Below are 15,714 nucleotides of genomic sequence, written 5' to 3'. Positions count from 1 at the left end.
GAAATCTTTATACTCTGGCTTACCCTACTTTTATTGTGGTGTGTTCTGTTGTGTGGTACTCTCTCTTGCGATGATCATCAACTTGTTGGTGTGAGCAGATGCGAGGAACACCCGCGGGCAACAGGGAGGTGATGGTTCTGCGGTATAATCTGCATGGGCTGGTTTTAGTTTCTTTAGTAGGCTTCTCTTTAGGGCTAAGGCCCATGTACTTGTTTGTTCTTTGATTAACATACATTTCCTTGTAAACTTGTTAACCGGTTTTCTTTTGGGCATCGTGGTGTGCCTAGGTTTTTAAGGAGTTGGGTTTTGAACTTCAGGACTGCGCTTTTACGTTATCTTTTATGACGCTTCCTTCAATTTCGTATATTAAACTAAATGAGGTGTTACAAATATTGTCACATAATATTTATTACAAAAATTTAGTGTTTTTAACAAAAATTATTTAAAATTTTGTTGAAATTATAAAATACAAAATAACAAATAATTAAAATATATAAAATTATAAAAAAATACATGTAACTATAAAATTATATAATTATAAGTTAAAAAAACAAAAAATAACAGATTAATAATTTATAAAGTTATAAAATATATAATTTCATAATTACAAAATTATAAAATATATATTTTAAAATTATAAAATTAGATAATTATTAAACTATAAAATTATAATATTATGAAATTATAAAATCATCAAATTATAGATCTTTTAACTTTTTATTTTTATAATTTTATAATATTATAATTTAATATTTCATAAGTTTATTATAGTTATATGTTTTATATTTTGTTTTTTATAATTAATTAAATTTGAATCAATTTTCACTAGCTGTAGTAAATCTTTGAAAAATATCTCATCGTCATATTTCCATTTTGTAATAAAATATTATTTTATGACAATAATACATAATAACTAACATGTCACATAATTAACGGATATAATTAGATGGACTTAATTAAAAATTTTAAAATTTGAAAAATTCAATAAACTAAAAGATTAATAAGAATTTAATTGAAAATTTTCAAATTTAGTAAAAATTCAAAACATAATTAAACTTCAATAAACTTTTATGTTTTCATTCCTTAAACATATTTCTAATTTTGAATTTAGTCTGAGTTAACCAACTCAAAAAAAAAAATCTCTATCATTTTTAATTGCTTCTATTTTTCGCATGCATGTTATATATATATATATATATATATATATATATATATATATATATATATATATATATATAGTCTTTCAATATATCTTTTTAGTCTTTATTTTCAAATTGAATATCAACAACGTTTTACAAATTATTAGAAGTTAAAAGTAATCATATATCATAAAATAAATATGTTTATTGTAAATCCAAAGTTTCATGTATAGTTTAAACATATCTATTCAAAATTTTAAATATAAAAAATTTAAAAATTATAAACATCAATTACAAAAAAGGAACACTAATTATATAATATACTAAAATAGTGATTACATTTTAAATCATCCACTCATTAAAATTGGCAACCGAAGTTTGAAACCACAAACTCCACAAAATATTAGCTCAAAAATTTCAGAGTCTCACTTTTAACATCAACACACATCAAAAGAGAATGAAAATTTTCTAGTTAAAGGGGAAAATGCAAAAACAAACTAGTGTTTTTTGATCCTGTTGTATACTTAACAAACCAGTAACATCAGATCAAAGAAGCAATGTGCATCATCATCACAATAATAACAGAACTTTCAAAATTGACATTCATTCAATGAACATAAACAAATTATTAAACACTCCTTGGATACAACTACTACACAATGTGTTGCTTCACTGTGATAAAAACCATGTCTTAGAAAGGAGGCAAAAATCTAATCCAACTTGTTCTTAAACAAAAAGATCAACTGCATAATATAAACAAACCTTTATTTTTCCTTACTCTTTCAAAAGTTTATCATCATATTCTACACTTCTGTTGGACATGTTACATCCCTGTAGTTGTCACCCTAGATATAATTACTTGTAAATGCATTAAACTGTATAAAGTACTGTGAGAAGAACTCTTTTATCTACAGCAAAAGGAGGGTTCTCCAAATTTACAACTCATACTATCAGCTTTTGGTTCTCTTTGAAGAAAAAAGGTGGCGAATAAAAGAAAACTTAACTTTATTTCGCGTAGAAAAGTCAGTTATGGTGCCATTACTTGTCACGGCCTCGGGTTCGTCGTCCACTTCAGGTTGTGCTTGTGCTGAAAATGGTGGTGGTTGGAGAGTGAGGATGAACTTATTGAGCATCCGGATAATCTGACTGAAGCTTGGTCTCATGTTAGGATCTTCAACCCAGCATGATTGAATTACGAAGGCAAGATCAGGAGATATGTCTTCAGGAAGGTTAGGCCTCTCTTGCTGCAATCTCAAATGAAAACCATGTTATGCTTAGCAAGAAATTCAATGCCATATGAATCCTAAGGTGAGTCACAAAAAAAGAGAGGATATTTTTATATAAATATGGACAATGAAAGAACAAATTTTGATGATTTTGTGCAAAAAATATGGCTATCTTTTCCATCTTGATGAATATCTTGTCAGTATTTACATTTGGGTAATTCTTGTCACAAATATTAGGATTAACTGTTTTTTTTTTTCTAAACTATAATGTGATTTTAGTTTTCATCCCTATCTTAAACTCTGATTTTGTTAGGTTTTCATATTTAAGAAATATATGGATGCAGTCCTTTTCGTCCAATGGTGTTAACTATTTTTTAGTGTAACAAACAGTGAATCACATTGGCGTTGATATGAAGGGGATTTGTGGACTGCATCCAACGTGATTTGTCATTTGTCATGTCAAAAAATAGATAACACCCTTAAGACGAAAAAAACTTCATTCATGCATTTCTTAAATATAAGGTCCTAACATGATCAAGGTTTGAGTGTTTGAGATAGAGACGAAAACTAAAATCGCATTATAGTTTAGGAACCAAAAACATACTTAACTCTAAATATTACTCCAAGCTTTTCAACTTCAAAGCATAAATTACACAAGTTACATTGAGGAAAAATCCATTGCAGTTATCCAAATATCAAAAGAGAGAAATCCCTGTACAAGCATTTGTAATTTGCATAACATGATAACCAGTTATGGATGACCAATCTTCTGTCAATTTTAATACCTTAAATGCAGCAGCATAAGCAGCCTGTAAATTGGACATTCCTTCAAAAGGCATGCGATTTGTTAGTAGCTCCCACAAAACAATTCCAAAGCTGTAGACATCAACCTTATTGTTGTAATGCTTTTTCTCCCCTTGACGCAATGTCACTGTACTGTACAACTGGAAAAACACAAGCAATCATAAAAAATATCTTCACAAAAAATATGCATAAAGGTCAGTGTTTACAATTATAATGACAGTGGAATGGAACTTTACTCAACTTAAAAAATGAAAAAACTATATAAATCTACCATCCACCATGATTCAATGTAGCGATTACATCTATCAGATGAAACTGATAAGCAGCTTTGTTTATCATGCTTGAAAACCCCAACAAATCTAAACTCAAATACTGCTTGTGTATTGCCACTGTCTAGAGTACAGCGTATTGGTTCAGGACTCTACAACCTGATGAGTGTTCATTTCAAGTGAGTCTGCCACTCATCTATCTTATATCACATTAGTATATAACAAAGTGTCATTTTCAGTGATAGTGATGACAAAATAAGATAATGAGCACCAAATAAGTACAAGCTTTTCTGAACACCTCAGTGAACTTTTTTCACTAATTGCCAGCAGAATGAATGATAAAATCTTGTTCATAAGGCACAACGCACCTCAGGCGCCATCCAACGGTAAGTTCCAGTTTCTGCAGTCATCATTTCAGTCACAGATTCTTCTCTTGCCAAGCCAAAATCAGCAAGTTTAACTGACTTCTGGTTTTCCGTGAGCAGCAGATTGTCTACATGGTACCAATTTGAAAACAATAGTTCTAGTGAGTCAGACTATGAATACTAGAAATTATCAATATGAATCTATATTTCAAACTTAATCATTAATGTCCAAATCTACAATGATATAAAAGTAAAATTTTCAATCCAGAAATACAAGGTGCTCCAGCCTAGGTCAGTGGGAATAAGTCAAGTGATATATTTGTACACTCTCAACTATACATAGGTCTATCATAGAGCAGGGCCAGTGGGTTCAAATATAAAAGATTAAGAGAGCAAAATAATTTTTTTTCCAGATATTTAGAAATAATTTTAACAAAACCAGGGATTGCACCTGCACACCCTGATGTACACGTAGGTCCGCCTTCCTCTTTATGATTTCTAGAGAGGGAGTCATAGGATGGCCTTCAAGAGGCTCAAAAGAAAGAAGATTAAGTGGTTAAAGGATTTTATAGGCTAAAGTCAAAATATTATTTAGTTTATATTGTAATTCCTTCCTGTTTGATCACACTTGTAGAGTTATCTTATCATTTACTTGTTGGTATTTTCTAGGCTATATTAAGTGTATTCTTTTTATCTATCAATCATCAATGAAGAATATGAATGCTTATCTTATAGCTTCTCTTTAGCTTTAATGGTAGCTTTTAGGTATTTTACAGTAGCTTAGATTTAGCTTCCAATAAGATAGCAAAAAGGTTTCACAAAAAATGATAATCATGAAAGAAATTTGGCGACTGAAAATAGCATTACAGAACAGAAACTGCAACTAGATAAATTTATGCGGCAAACTGCCAGCACCATAAGAAATAACAATTTTAAGGTACCAGAGCTCCCAAATCACATTCTAACTTCTAAATAAGAAAGAAATTTTCTTTTGTTCCTTCAATGATATATATGACAATTTCCCAGTACCAAGAGTAAAATGTTTTAAATTAAAGGGTACCTACCAGGCTTCAGATCTCTATGTATGATTCCATTGGCATGTAACCAATCCATGGCCAGAGCAATATCAAGAGCAAACTTTATAGCCACATAAAGCTCTAATTGTTTAGGGCGTATGGCGATCAGATATCTTCGCAGTGACAACCCAGGTAACATCTCTGTAACAATCACCATCAGAGGATCTTTACAAGCTCCAATAAACTGGAAGAAACAAATCAATGCATTATCTTCAGAATCTATTAGTTCTACAGTAGCATAAAGATCAAAGACCATAATATACACTTTACACTATACACAGACAAGTCTTCTGTGAAACAAATGATACAAAGCAGAATCAGATATAGCATTTGCAGATATGCTGATATATCCCCTACAAAGCACACTACTGACCTTAACAAGATTCTCATGGTGGACACGAGACATCATATTAACTTCCCGAGCAAAACGATTCTCCAATGAAACTCTTTCTTCTAAAGTGCTCCCACGATGCAGAACTTTGATAGCAACAATCCGTTCTCTGTACCTGGAAAATTATTAACCTACACCTACATAAACCAGCACTCCAGCTGCCAGCAAACCACTTGAAGTATACACATAATTGTACAGTTGAATCCACCATAGCAATATTGTCTTTTTCTAATGCATCCACAATTAATGACATTGGAATAAAAGTCAAATTAAGAGTTGGAAGCTCTTCATCAAAATCTCCATCTTTATATGGAAACTTCACACGTGTTGGGAAAACCGTTACAAAACTAGAAATCACGTCAATTATACTACAGAATGTGGAAGCTATAACTACTTCCTTCTCATTAGATGTGGAAAACCATATCTGGAGGTGAGACCAAAATGCATTTTTTGTCTTAAACCATAGTAAACATTTACTTTTAAGTAATATCCACCATCCGAACACAATTCTAGTAGATATTACAGTAGTGTTATGATTGAGTCTTAGCTTAACTGATTGCAGGTTAATACACAACTGCACATAATTCCAGTAGATAGTACCATCTGTGTAGCATGGATACGAACACAGATACAACACGAACACTTCGACATGTGTAGTCTCCATAACATAGGTCATGGGAACACATATCTATATATTAAATTATTACGTATTTACATATTCAAAATCATCTATAAAGTTAAATATAATAATCTAAATACATGGTTACCAAATATAAAAATAAATCTAATCTATCTAAATCTAACATCAAAAAGAAAAAATATAATAATCATATTCTTTATTTCTATAATCATAATAGAAATTTACGTCATGAATTTATAAATCTTTTATAAAATTACTGGATTTTAAAGTGTTCACCAATACGTACCGTATACGTGTGTCGGTGTCCGATACATGACACACCATACATCTATGATTGATAGAGAGTTAGCTTAGCTAATTGAAGGTTAATACACAATAGTCACACTACTGCTGGGTCTTACATGTAAGAAAAAATATCACCTTTAACTGGTCTTCTGACCAATTGTTCACAATAATTGACAAACTCAGAATAATCAATAAAGGGAAAAAAAGTTACTACAAAAAATTGAAAAATTTAGGCAGGCAATACATTTTGCCACACTGACCTTCCTTCATAAACTCTCCCATGAGCTCCCTCGCCAATTTTTGACCCAATAAACAATAGCTTGGGGTCAATCAGAAGACTTTCATCAATTGTTAGCGGTTCATCTTCTATTGAACCAATGCTTTGCCTCACTGATTTTGATTTCAATCCAACAGAACTGTTCTCATATTCCTTCTCTTCTCTTTCCCCTTTCTTCCTTTCTCTGCAACTCATGCTGCAACCTTAAACTATAACCAAGTCCCTCATTTCAATACATACCAAGAATTAGAAATAAAGACTCTTTAAATCCAACAACAAACCCACCTCCCCTGAATCATCGTTCCAACATAAACACACCTCCAAAGTAAATGGAAAATATAAATAAACAGAATTCCTCTAACAGCTCAATGATCCACTGCCACCCCACCTCAAAAAAATAGTAAAAACCGAATCTTTCTCATAGGTTGTGTTCACCCATGTAGCACGTTCCCCCTCTTTCAAACCTTTGCTTCAATGAGAAGCTGGCCAGCGTTTGAAGTTCATCCAAAGAAACCCATCAAATAAAAATTAAAAATTCACACAAAAAATTATGTTGAATGAAAAAAAAAAAAAAAAGAAGAGAAAGTAACTTACAACAGACGAAAAAAAAAATCTGAGAAAATTCACATACACCCAACAAAATCCCTCCAAGTTTAAGTTCTAAAACTCTCTCAAAAAAAACACCCCAAGTAGCTGAAAGTGAAGAGTAAGTGAGAATATTCGAGTTCACTTTCTCTCTCTAAAAAGGGGTGGTTTTGGTCCTGAGTCTTCTCTCTCTACCCCCAAGTTGGAAGTGGGAAGAAGACATGTTGGTTCCGACGAGAGAGGGTTGAAAGTGTATCCAAAAATGTAGTGTTCGGTGACAGGTGATGTTTGGGCAGACGAAAAAACCCAACGTGAAATGAAAAATGTGATAAATAATGAGGCATTGTCGTATGAAAGAAAAACACGTGGATTTGGGAAAACGATGTTGCCGATGTGGACGTTATTAGTGGAATCAGTGTGGACAGATATCACCGTTACGCCGGCTCGGCTTACTCGGCTCCCCGCTTCTTATCCATAGCATTTTGCCACGTGCACCTTTTACATTTCACTCTTCTAGAAACTTGGACTACACTTTTTAAATATTTTCATTTGATAATTATTATTCGTCTCAACGGGCGTTTCAAACTCCCTTCCCTATAGTTATAGCTTAACTTAAAATAATTCAAATGGGCAGTTTTCAAATTTTAGATACAATATTAGCTTATATTTTAAATTTATTTTCAAATTAATTATATTAACTCAATAAAAGTAAAATATTTGTTCAAAACATTTTTCTTTTAGTATAACCGTCTTAAAAAAAAATCATATATGTTGTTTTATTTATTACAAGTATAGTAAGACAGAGGTAACTTTCTCGTTTACCACTATTATATTTTCTCAATCCAAAGTAACTGTATATTTGAACATGCATTATTTAAAAAAATGTAAATATATAACACTATAATTTATAATTATTAAAATTATTTATTAAAATAGGAAATATTTATAAGTTCAATTTTAATTATTAATTATAATAAAATAAGTGAATATAATAATTTTTTTAATTTAATTAATTAATTAATCAATTGAAACATAAAAGATAATTATATAATAGCCATATATAGTTTTAAAAATACATAGTCCATCCAATAAACAAAAATATGTTTGTCCAACTAGTCTTTCCTAATTTATAAAAGGGAGTGGAAAATGGTTCTTGAAAACTCATCGTAACTATCCTAGAGGGAATCAACTCATTGTTTTCATTCTTGAAAACAATCTTGTGACATCAATTGTCTCGTGATGGAGGCCAAATGGACCGAGTCATAATTGAATCGTGGCGACATTTGGGCTGTTACACTCTTAAGTAAAAAGAGTTGTGCCCTAACCAATGGCTATAGCTTTCAGTCAAGTGGTAAGCGCTCGATCCTAACAAGTGGTATCAGAGTCGATGGTTAAAACTGGCTCAGACGAGTGCAATATGTCCTTGTATCGAAAGTCTTCCTAGCAAGGGTTCCAGGTAGGGATGTCAACGGGGCGGATAGGGTACGGGTAGTAGCTCCCCCGTACCCTACCCGCTGGATAAATATTCGCCTCATACCCATACACATATCCGTCGGGTATCCGTTATGCGGGTACCTACTTATTTTTTTCATATATGCGGATATCCACAAGTACCTGCGAGTATTTACAAAATTATTTAAAAAACAAATATTTAATTATAAATTCAAATAAAATAAAATAAAATACATTAGTGTCATAAATTTTAAATAAAATTCAAATAAGCTCAAGTTCATACAAGTCCAAATAATTACAAAAATAAATATAAAATGACGTTCAATCCAGTGGAAATTTTTTAATTAGTGTTTCCATCAACAAGTCCACTTTTTCCGATTGAATCCTGAAAAATAAACAAAATAAACATCAATTGCCACATGCCAAGTATTCTTATTTTGATTCCATCATTTGACAACAAGCATACTATGAATGTCACTGTCTATATAGGGTTTGATGTATATGCCTAATTTCAAAGAAAGGAAAGAGAAGAATGTCAAGGAAGGGGTGTACTTGGAAGAAGACAACATACCAATACTTGAAGCTGAAAGAATGAAGACAAAAGACAAGATGTGCAGCTTAGAAAAAATTAGATCAGAATATTTTTTACTAATATATATATATATATATATATATATGAGGGTATTTTTGTGAATTAAAGTTTAGCGGATACGGATATCCACGGGTATGGATTATGATACCCGTACCCGTCCCGTTAACATATGAGTATCAAAAATACACATACTTGCGGGTATCCATTTTTAATATCCGTTTCCTACCCGTTGCGGGTTTTATCCGTGGATACCCGCGGATACGAATTTTTTTGACATTCCTAGTTCCAGGTAAGTGTGTCTTGTTAAAAAGAACGATGGTATAGAAAAGACAGAAAATGAGTACTCATGATTGGGAATGCTTCTATTGGAGGAGTGTAACAATGTAGTTGAAGGGACTCACACTTGAGGGGAAGATCGTTAGGAATCTAAGTGTGAGTCTAAGTCCCACATTGGCTAGAAATGAGAAAGTAGAGCACTATATAAGAATAAAGATCCATAAACTCATTGTCTTAAGGTTTTGGGTTGAGGGTGGTGTCAATGCCTTTTGTGGTTGGGCTTAGGTCTCATTGGTGGTGTCTCCCTAGTGAAATCTCCTATGTAAACCTAACAATTTCAACTTCAAACAACTTTATTACCTCCTCCCTCACTACTTCTTTCATGGTAGGAGAAGCTGAGCTACAGGCTTAAACTCTTCTTCCATCAAAGTTTTATGCATACAATATGATGGATTGATGCCTTTCAAATCCTATAGCCTTTTTGTTAGCCTTTAACACCTTCGCCAATCTTGATTCTTCTTCTTTTGTGAGGAAACAATTGAAGATCATAAGTTCACCACCATTTTTTCCAAGGAAAAATATTTTAGGTGTGGTGGTAGGTGTTTTTGTTAGAAAATGATTACTTAAATAATACTACTAATAATAAAAAATATTAAATAATATAATAGTAATTATTAGAGCAATAATCATAAGACATATATATAAATTAACAAATATTAATCTTATAAAATAATAAACAATAGATAAAAAATAAATGAGGTAAGGAATAGAAATAGCTTGGGTTGAGGCACACATAGTGCTATCCTTAAAGAGAAAAGGCTTCATTGCACAAGGCAATACAAATACACAATCATATATATTTCAAATCATATGCGTTTCTTTCCCAAGATACAACAACCCGTCAGATCGATCAGTGCAGCGAAGGATCTCTGAACCTTATGAACATCACTATCTTAAAAGATAGTATAGAGAAGAAAAGAAGAACACTATACTCTAGTGTTTGTTGTCTCTGTTATGTCTTTCCCCATGCACTTATGTGGTATTTATAGGTAACAAAAGGAGACACAAGAGTAAATAGTAATAAAAATATAATCATTAGCCATAAATGACATTAACCCATACAATTAAAAGTTCATAAAAACTTGAGTAACTGGAGGTTTTTTATTTTAATTATTTATTTTTTAAATTATATTAAAATATTTCCAACAATTTTAACTCTAATGGTTGTTGTTGTTGTTCTTGTGTCCTATTTTTCGAGCTAAGCTCTAGTTTTTGTGTTACAACAAAGGAAATTTCATTGGCTCTATCCAGTTCTTCTAAGCATTTCCTTATATCTTCCTCCTCCTTATCATTCAACCCTTCAAGATGGCTTGTGACAACTTTCTCCAAGGGGTCAATCATTGCAATGTTATCTTGAACCCCTCAACATATCTCATCTAGCACATCCATTCTGAAACATTTCTTTCTATCACTAGGATGTTTCATTGCTTCAAGCACATTAAAGTTCACTTCATCATCTTGGACACACACCTTTAGCTTTCCATTATCAACATAATTACCTTTATTGTTTTCATGAAAGGCTTTCCAAGAATGAGGGAAACTTCCATATCTTCTTCCATATCCATGATTACAAAATCCACAAGGAAGAAGAATTTATCTATACCTTGACTAGCATGTCTTCCACAACTCCATAAAAGTGTTTGATTGACATGTTAGCCAATCGCACCGTCATTCTTGTAAGTTGGATTTCCACTTCTCTAATTCTCCTCAATATTAAAAAAGGCATGAGGTTTATTGTAACATCTCAAATTTATTTTAGGTTTAATTACTCGAATGGTACCCACTTTGGTACAGGTGTGTCAATCTGGTACCCGCTTTTTAAAAAGTGTCAATTGCATCCCAACTTTTGAAAAGTGATTCAATTAGGTCCTTTTCAGACGGAGTTGACTAACGTCGTTAGTCAACGTGCCACGTGTCAGTATGTGGTTTTTTTGATTTTTTTGATTTTTTTTAATTTTTTGAAAAACAAATGCCACGTGGCATTGCAATGCCATGTGTCAGTGTCACTATCAGATGTCATTGTGTTGATTTCGATTTAGTCCTCATATATGTCTTTTTGATTCAATTTAGTTCCTACTTATGTGTATCTGATTCAATCTTGACGTAATTTTTTTTAATAATTAAAATCCATTTTTTATAAAATTAAAAGTAATTAAGTATAAAATTTTTACAAAAATTAAGTATTTGATATTTATATTAAAATTTAGTGGTAAAAGTCATTTTATTAAATCATTTTTAATAAAAAAAAATAGTACAACATTCAGACAAATAGAAATTTTTGTTGAAAATTAGTATGAGACAATATTGTTCTATTTTAGAAAAAAAATAATAATTAACAAAACATGAGTACTTAATAAAAAAATAATTAATAAAGTAATATGTTAAAAATTAAATTTTAATAAAAAAATATTAGTAAAACATTTTATACAAATAATAAATTTAGTCTAAAAATTAGTAAAACAATATAAATATTAGTACTTAATTTTGCAAACATATTTATACTTAATTAGCTTTAATATTAAAAAAATGGATTACAAAAATATTTTTCTTATTAAAAAAATTGGGACAAAATTGAATCAGATACACCTAAGTGAGTACCAAATTGAAACAAAAGGACATATATAGGGATTAAATCGAAATCAACACAATGGTATCTGATAGTGACATTGACACGTGGCATTGCAATGCCATGTGACACTGATAATGCCACGTGTCACACACAGGGACCTGACACGTGACATTTTTAATTTTTTTTTCAAAAATTTAAAAAAAAATTTAAAAAAGAATTCAATTTTTTTAAAAAAGTAAAAATAAAATAAAAAAAACCACATACTGACACGTGGCACGTTGACTAACGACGTTAGTCAACTCCGTCTGAAAGAGACCTAATTGAAGAACTTTTCCAAAAGTTGGGATGTAATTGACACTTTTTTAAAAGCAGGTACCAGATTGACATACCTGTACCAAAGTGGGTATCATCCGAATAATTAAACCTTTATTTTACAATTACTTTCCTATGGTAGCATCTAAAATTGTATGATATATTACTTTTCGTATACAATATATTAAAGTTATATTATTTATCTTCATTATTTTAAGATAGAAAGAAATATTAAAAAATATAGAAGATATTCACAAAAGAAAAATTTGACATCAATAAACAATAATTATTATATTCGATCATAATTAGTTAAGTTGTAATTATTTATTATTATTATTTTGGGTTACGCTCTTTCATTATTTCTATTTTTTCAACATCCCAAAAATAAAACCCTAATGATCATATTAATATATATTAGTAACAATTTATTTTTATAAAATTTTATGATCAAATCAATATATTTTAAAGAAACTATGTTAGATTTAAGATCTTTATTGAGAAAACATTTTATGCATAAAATAAAAATGTTGATAGTTTTTATGATATTTGTTGTTGCTCAATTTATAAAATAAACTGTATTAATATAATAACTTAAGTTATCACTACAAAAATAATTATTTTTAGTTGGGGTTGTTTTTGGCGTTTATGGGGGTTTTAACCCCACTAATGGCTTTACCCGGGGTTCCCTCTTCCCCTAGAAAAACCACCGTAGCTAAGAGGTTACTGGGGGTTTTTAACAACCCCTGGTATTAGCGCAACTTACTGGGGGTTTTCAAAACCCCTGGTAATGACTGGGGTTTTAAAACCCCTGGTAGTGGCTGGGGTTTACAAAACCCCTGGTAATGACTGGGGTTTATAAAACTCCTGGTAATGACTAGGGTTTGAGACCCGTTCTCTCTACAATTTTTTCAAAGGGTTTTAAATCCACCTTATGTTTGTTACTTTTTTTTAATTATACATAAATCTTAAAATAAATGAAAAATTATAAAAGACAAAAGTTTTAAGTTTTTTGTATTTATAATTTTCCTATAACATTCGTAAAAGGATAAAAAGAAATCTACAATTTTAAATAAAATCTACAAAAGAGTGAATAATACAAGTTGAGTTTTGTTTCTTCAACCACATTTCATAGTATTATTAACATAAGCATCTTCTAAGATCGCAACACCTAAAACATCTTCTAAGATCGCAACACCTAAAGCATCTTCTAAGATGTATTGTTAACAAAGCAGCAGCTGTTGAATATTAGGGGCATTGGTTGTGGTGTGCATATACTGTTGTTACAAGCGCCAACATAAAGTCATACTAAATTCTGCAAGGTTCATAAAATGACAATTAAAACCTTGAGCCAGATGAAGTTGGATGATGCAAAGAATTCATGTGATTAGGTAGCTACCTTGAGACACACTACTTTTCTAATGGCTAATAGCAAGCCTGTCATGAGACACTACACATATGTGATATCATGCTTGGTAGAGTAAACCTGCAACAAGGGACTTGATGGTCAAACAAATACTATAATAATGCTTCCTGGTCAAGATTGAATGGAATCAGTTTAATTTATAGAGACCATGTGAACACTAACACAACAAGTTAAAAAGCCCATGCTCGCAGAGTCCTAACCCCTGGTCACAAAGAAAACTTGTAGATTTTCTTATGCCAAAAACATAATGCTACTCAGTAGTGATAATGTACCTCAATTTAAGCACTGCTTCCTTTCGATGATGTAATCAATCTAGTTCTTGAATCATACACCAGTTTAGTCTCATAACTTAGCAATACAAAACCTAGTCAAATATGAAGATTTAAAGTTCTCATAAAGACTAAAAGAATCTGGAACTGATTCTTGTACACATCTACAACAGTTGCATGAGAAAGTAGTAGATTATATGTAACTATATAAGGTTATGTTCTTGAATCACCACCAAGGCAAGTTGGATCTTACCATTCAGAGCATCGACCTGGTGCAAAGAAAAAAAATGGTGGTGGAAGCACTAAAATAAATTTTTTTATTATTGATAGATTTTGAAAATCTAGCAATAATCGGTATTTTGAACTTGTGTATGGTATATACAAGGTGAAAGAAAGAAATTTCACAATCAACAATACACATTTCAAATTAACTTCAAGATAATTTACTAAAATTCGACGTGGAAGATACCTCAAGTAACTGAAAATACAACCAAGGAAATTAAGTGGAAGTGATAATTGGAAGAAAAGCCCATTCACCATTACCTGCATATTGAATTTAGAATAATTTAAGAAAAGAAGATATTCATTATGAAAGTAAGAAGATAACTACAAAGAGATTGGAGGATAAAGAATCCTTTGTCCATGAAAGCAAACATAATCATTAAAGAACAAATAAAAGCTTCAATGGAGCAAAGCTACCCAAGCCTCATACTAGAACTAAATTTAAGAAAACTTTACCAAATCACCAACAGTCATCATTCCATCCATGATCCCATGAGAGCACAACACCATTGTCGATGAAAGAACAACACTAAATATAAAATTTTGACCAAAATTCAATACAACAAGACTTTGTTGGGTTTTCGGAGCATCATCCTCATATCCTAGACAATGATGTTACAAACTGCAGCAGGACAAGCAAAATCAATTATAAAAAAGAATTAAGAGAAGCACAAATAAAACTGGAGAAGCAAGCAACATCAATTATAAAAGAGAATTATGTTAATAAAGTCAAGAAGCACCTAATCTTGAAACTCAAAAGCTAACTTAAGCAAGATTATATGCTCTCTTAAGTGAGTTTAAAGGCAACAACGTGAAGGCTCATTACTAACTTAAGTGAGAGACGCTCATACAGACCTATGAAATAATGGTCATACAAATAGGCCAAGAACAATATATGAGCAATAAGAATATACAAAATAACTAGTGCCATTTTACACACCCAACTTAACAAGGAAAATTGATCACTTACTCTTTAGGTACTTGTCATAATTATCAGCTTCATAAACTTCATTATTAAAATATTTGACAGTCTGTAAACCAAGAAAAAGTAAGTGATAAAAAAACACTAAATTGAAGATAACATTAAAAAACTGGCATTAATGACTGAAAATGCTTACCTCATAATTAATAAGTGAGTCAATAACCCTTGTACTAGCATCATTATCAGCCATGTTCATGGTTTCCCTGAACTTAGTCCTCCACTTAAAAAAACAGAAAACATAACAGTTCATGACTACTATAATCAATTAATTTTCAACAAATCCATTGCATCATACTAAAATCCATTTATCCCACCAAGTCATTAGTTGGCCAACAAAAAACAAATTATTTGTTACAGAGAACTGAAACTTTATTTCACATAAAAGAAAACTGCAAAATTTTTGAATGTGATATTTGGAGGAATATTTTTTAAAGGGCAAT

The 15,714-nt window shown here is 31.1% G+C and overlaps 1 protein-coding gene and 1 long non-coding RNA gene across 6 annotated transcripts; both read right to left on the bottom strand.

Annotated features, from left to right (window-relative positions):
• Positions 1-1,880: 1,880 nt before the first annotated feature.
• Positions 1,881-7,364, bottom strand: LOC114166855 (serine/threonine-protein kinase HT1-like). Of its 5 annotated transcripts, XM_028051727.1 has the most exons (8): positions 7,067-7,364; positions 6,861-6,954; positions 6,456-6,681; positions 5,253-5,385; positions 4,868-5,063; positions 3,807-3,931; positions 3,151-3,309; positions 2,090-2,383 (listed from the first exon to the last, which is right to left on the bottom strand). In XM_028051727.1, exons 3-8 carry the CDS (start codon positions 6,665-6,667, stop codon positions 2,090-2,092), a joined length of 1,119 nt encoding a protein of 372 aa, XP_027907528.1. In that variant the 5' UTR covers positions 6,668-6,681; positions 6,861-6,954; positions 7,067-7,364. The 5 variants fall into 5 exon arrangements, with proteins under 5 accessions (XP_027907524.1, XP_027907528.1, XP_027907525.1 ...); XM_028051724.1 differs by having other exon boundaries at positions 6,456-6,954; XM_028051725.1 differs by lacking the exon at positions 7,067-7,364 and having other exon boundaries at positions 6,758-7,060.
• A 7,513-nt stretch (positions 7,365-14,877) lies between these two features.
• LOC114166058 lies at positions 14,878-15,489 on the bottom strand. The gene is made up of 3 exons (XR_003599844.1): positions 15,411-15,489; positions 15,263-15,323; positions 14,878-14,894 (listed from the first exon to the last, which is right to left on the bottom strand). It is a non-coding gene; the product is annotated as an uncharacterized LOC114166058 (long non-coding RNA).
• Between the last annotated feature and the right edge of the window lie 225 nt (positions 15,490-15,714).

The sequence above is a fragment of the Vigna unguiculata genome, chromosome 10 (genome assembly GCF_004118075.2).
Source record: "Vigna unguiculata cultivar IT97K-499-35 chromosome 10, ASM411807v1, whole genome shotgun sequence".
In the NCBI taxonomy this organism is placed as follows: Eukaryota; Viridiplantae; Streptophyta; class Magnoliopsida; order Fabales; family Fabaceae; genus Vigna; species Vigna unguiculata.
This window is presented reverse-complemented; position numbering and strand designations above follow the sequence as displayed.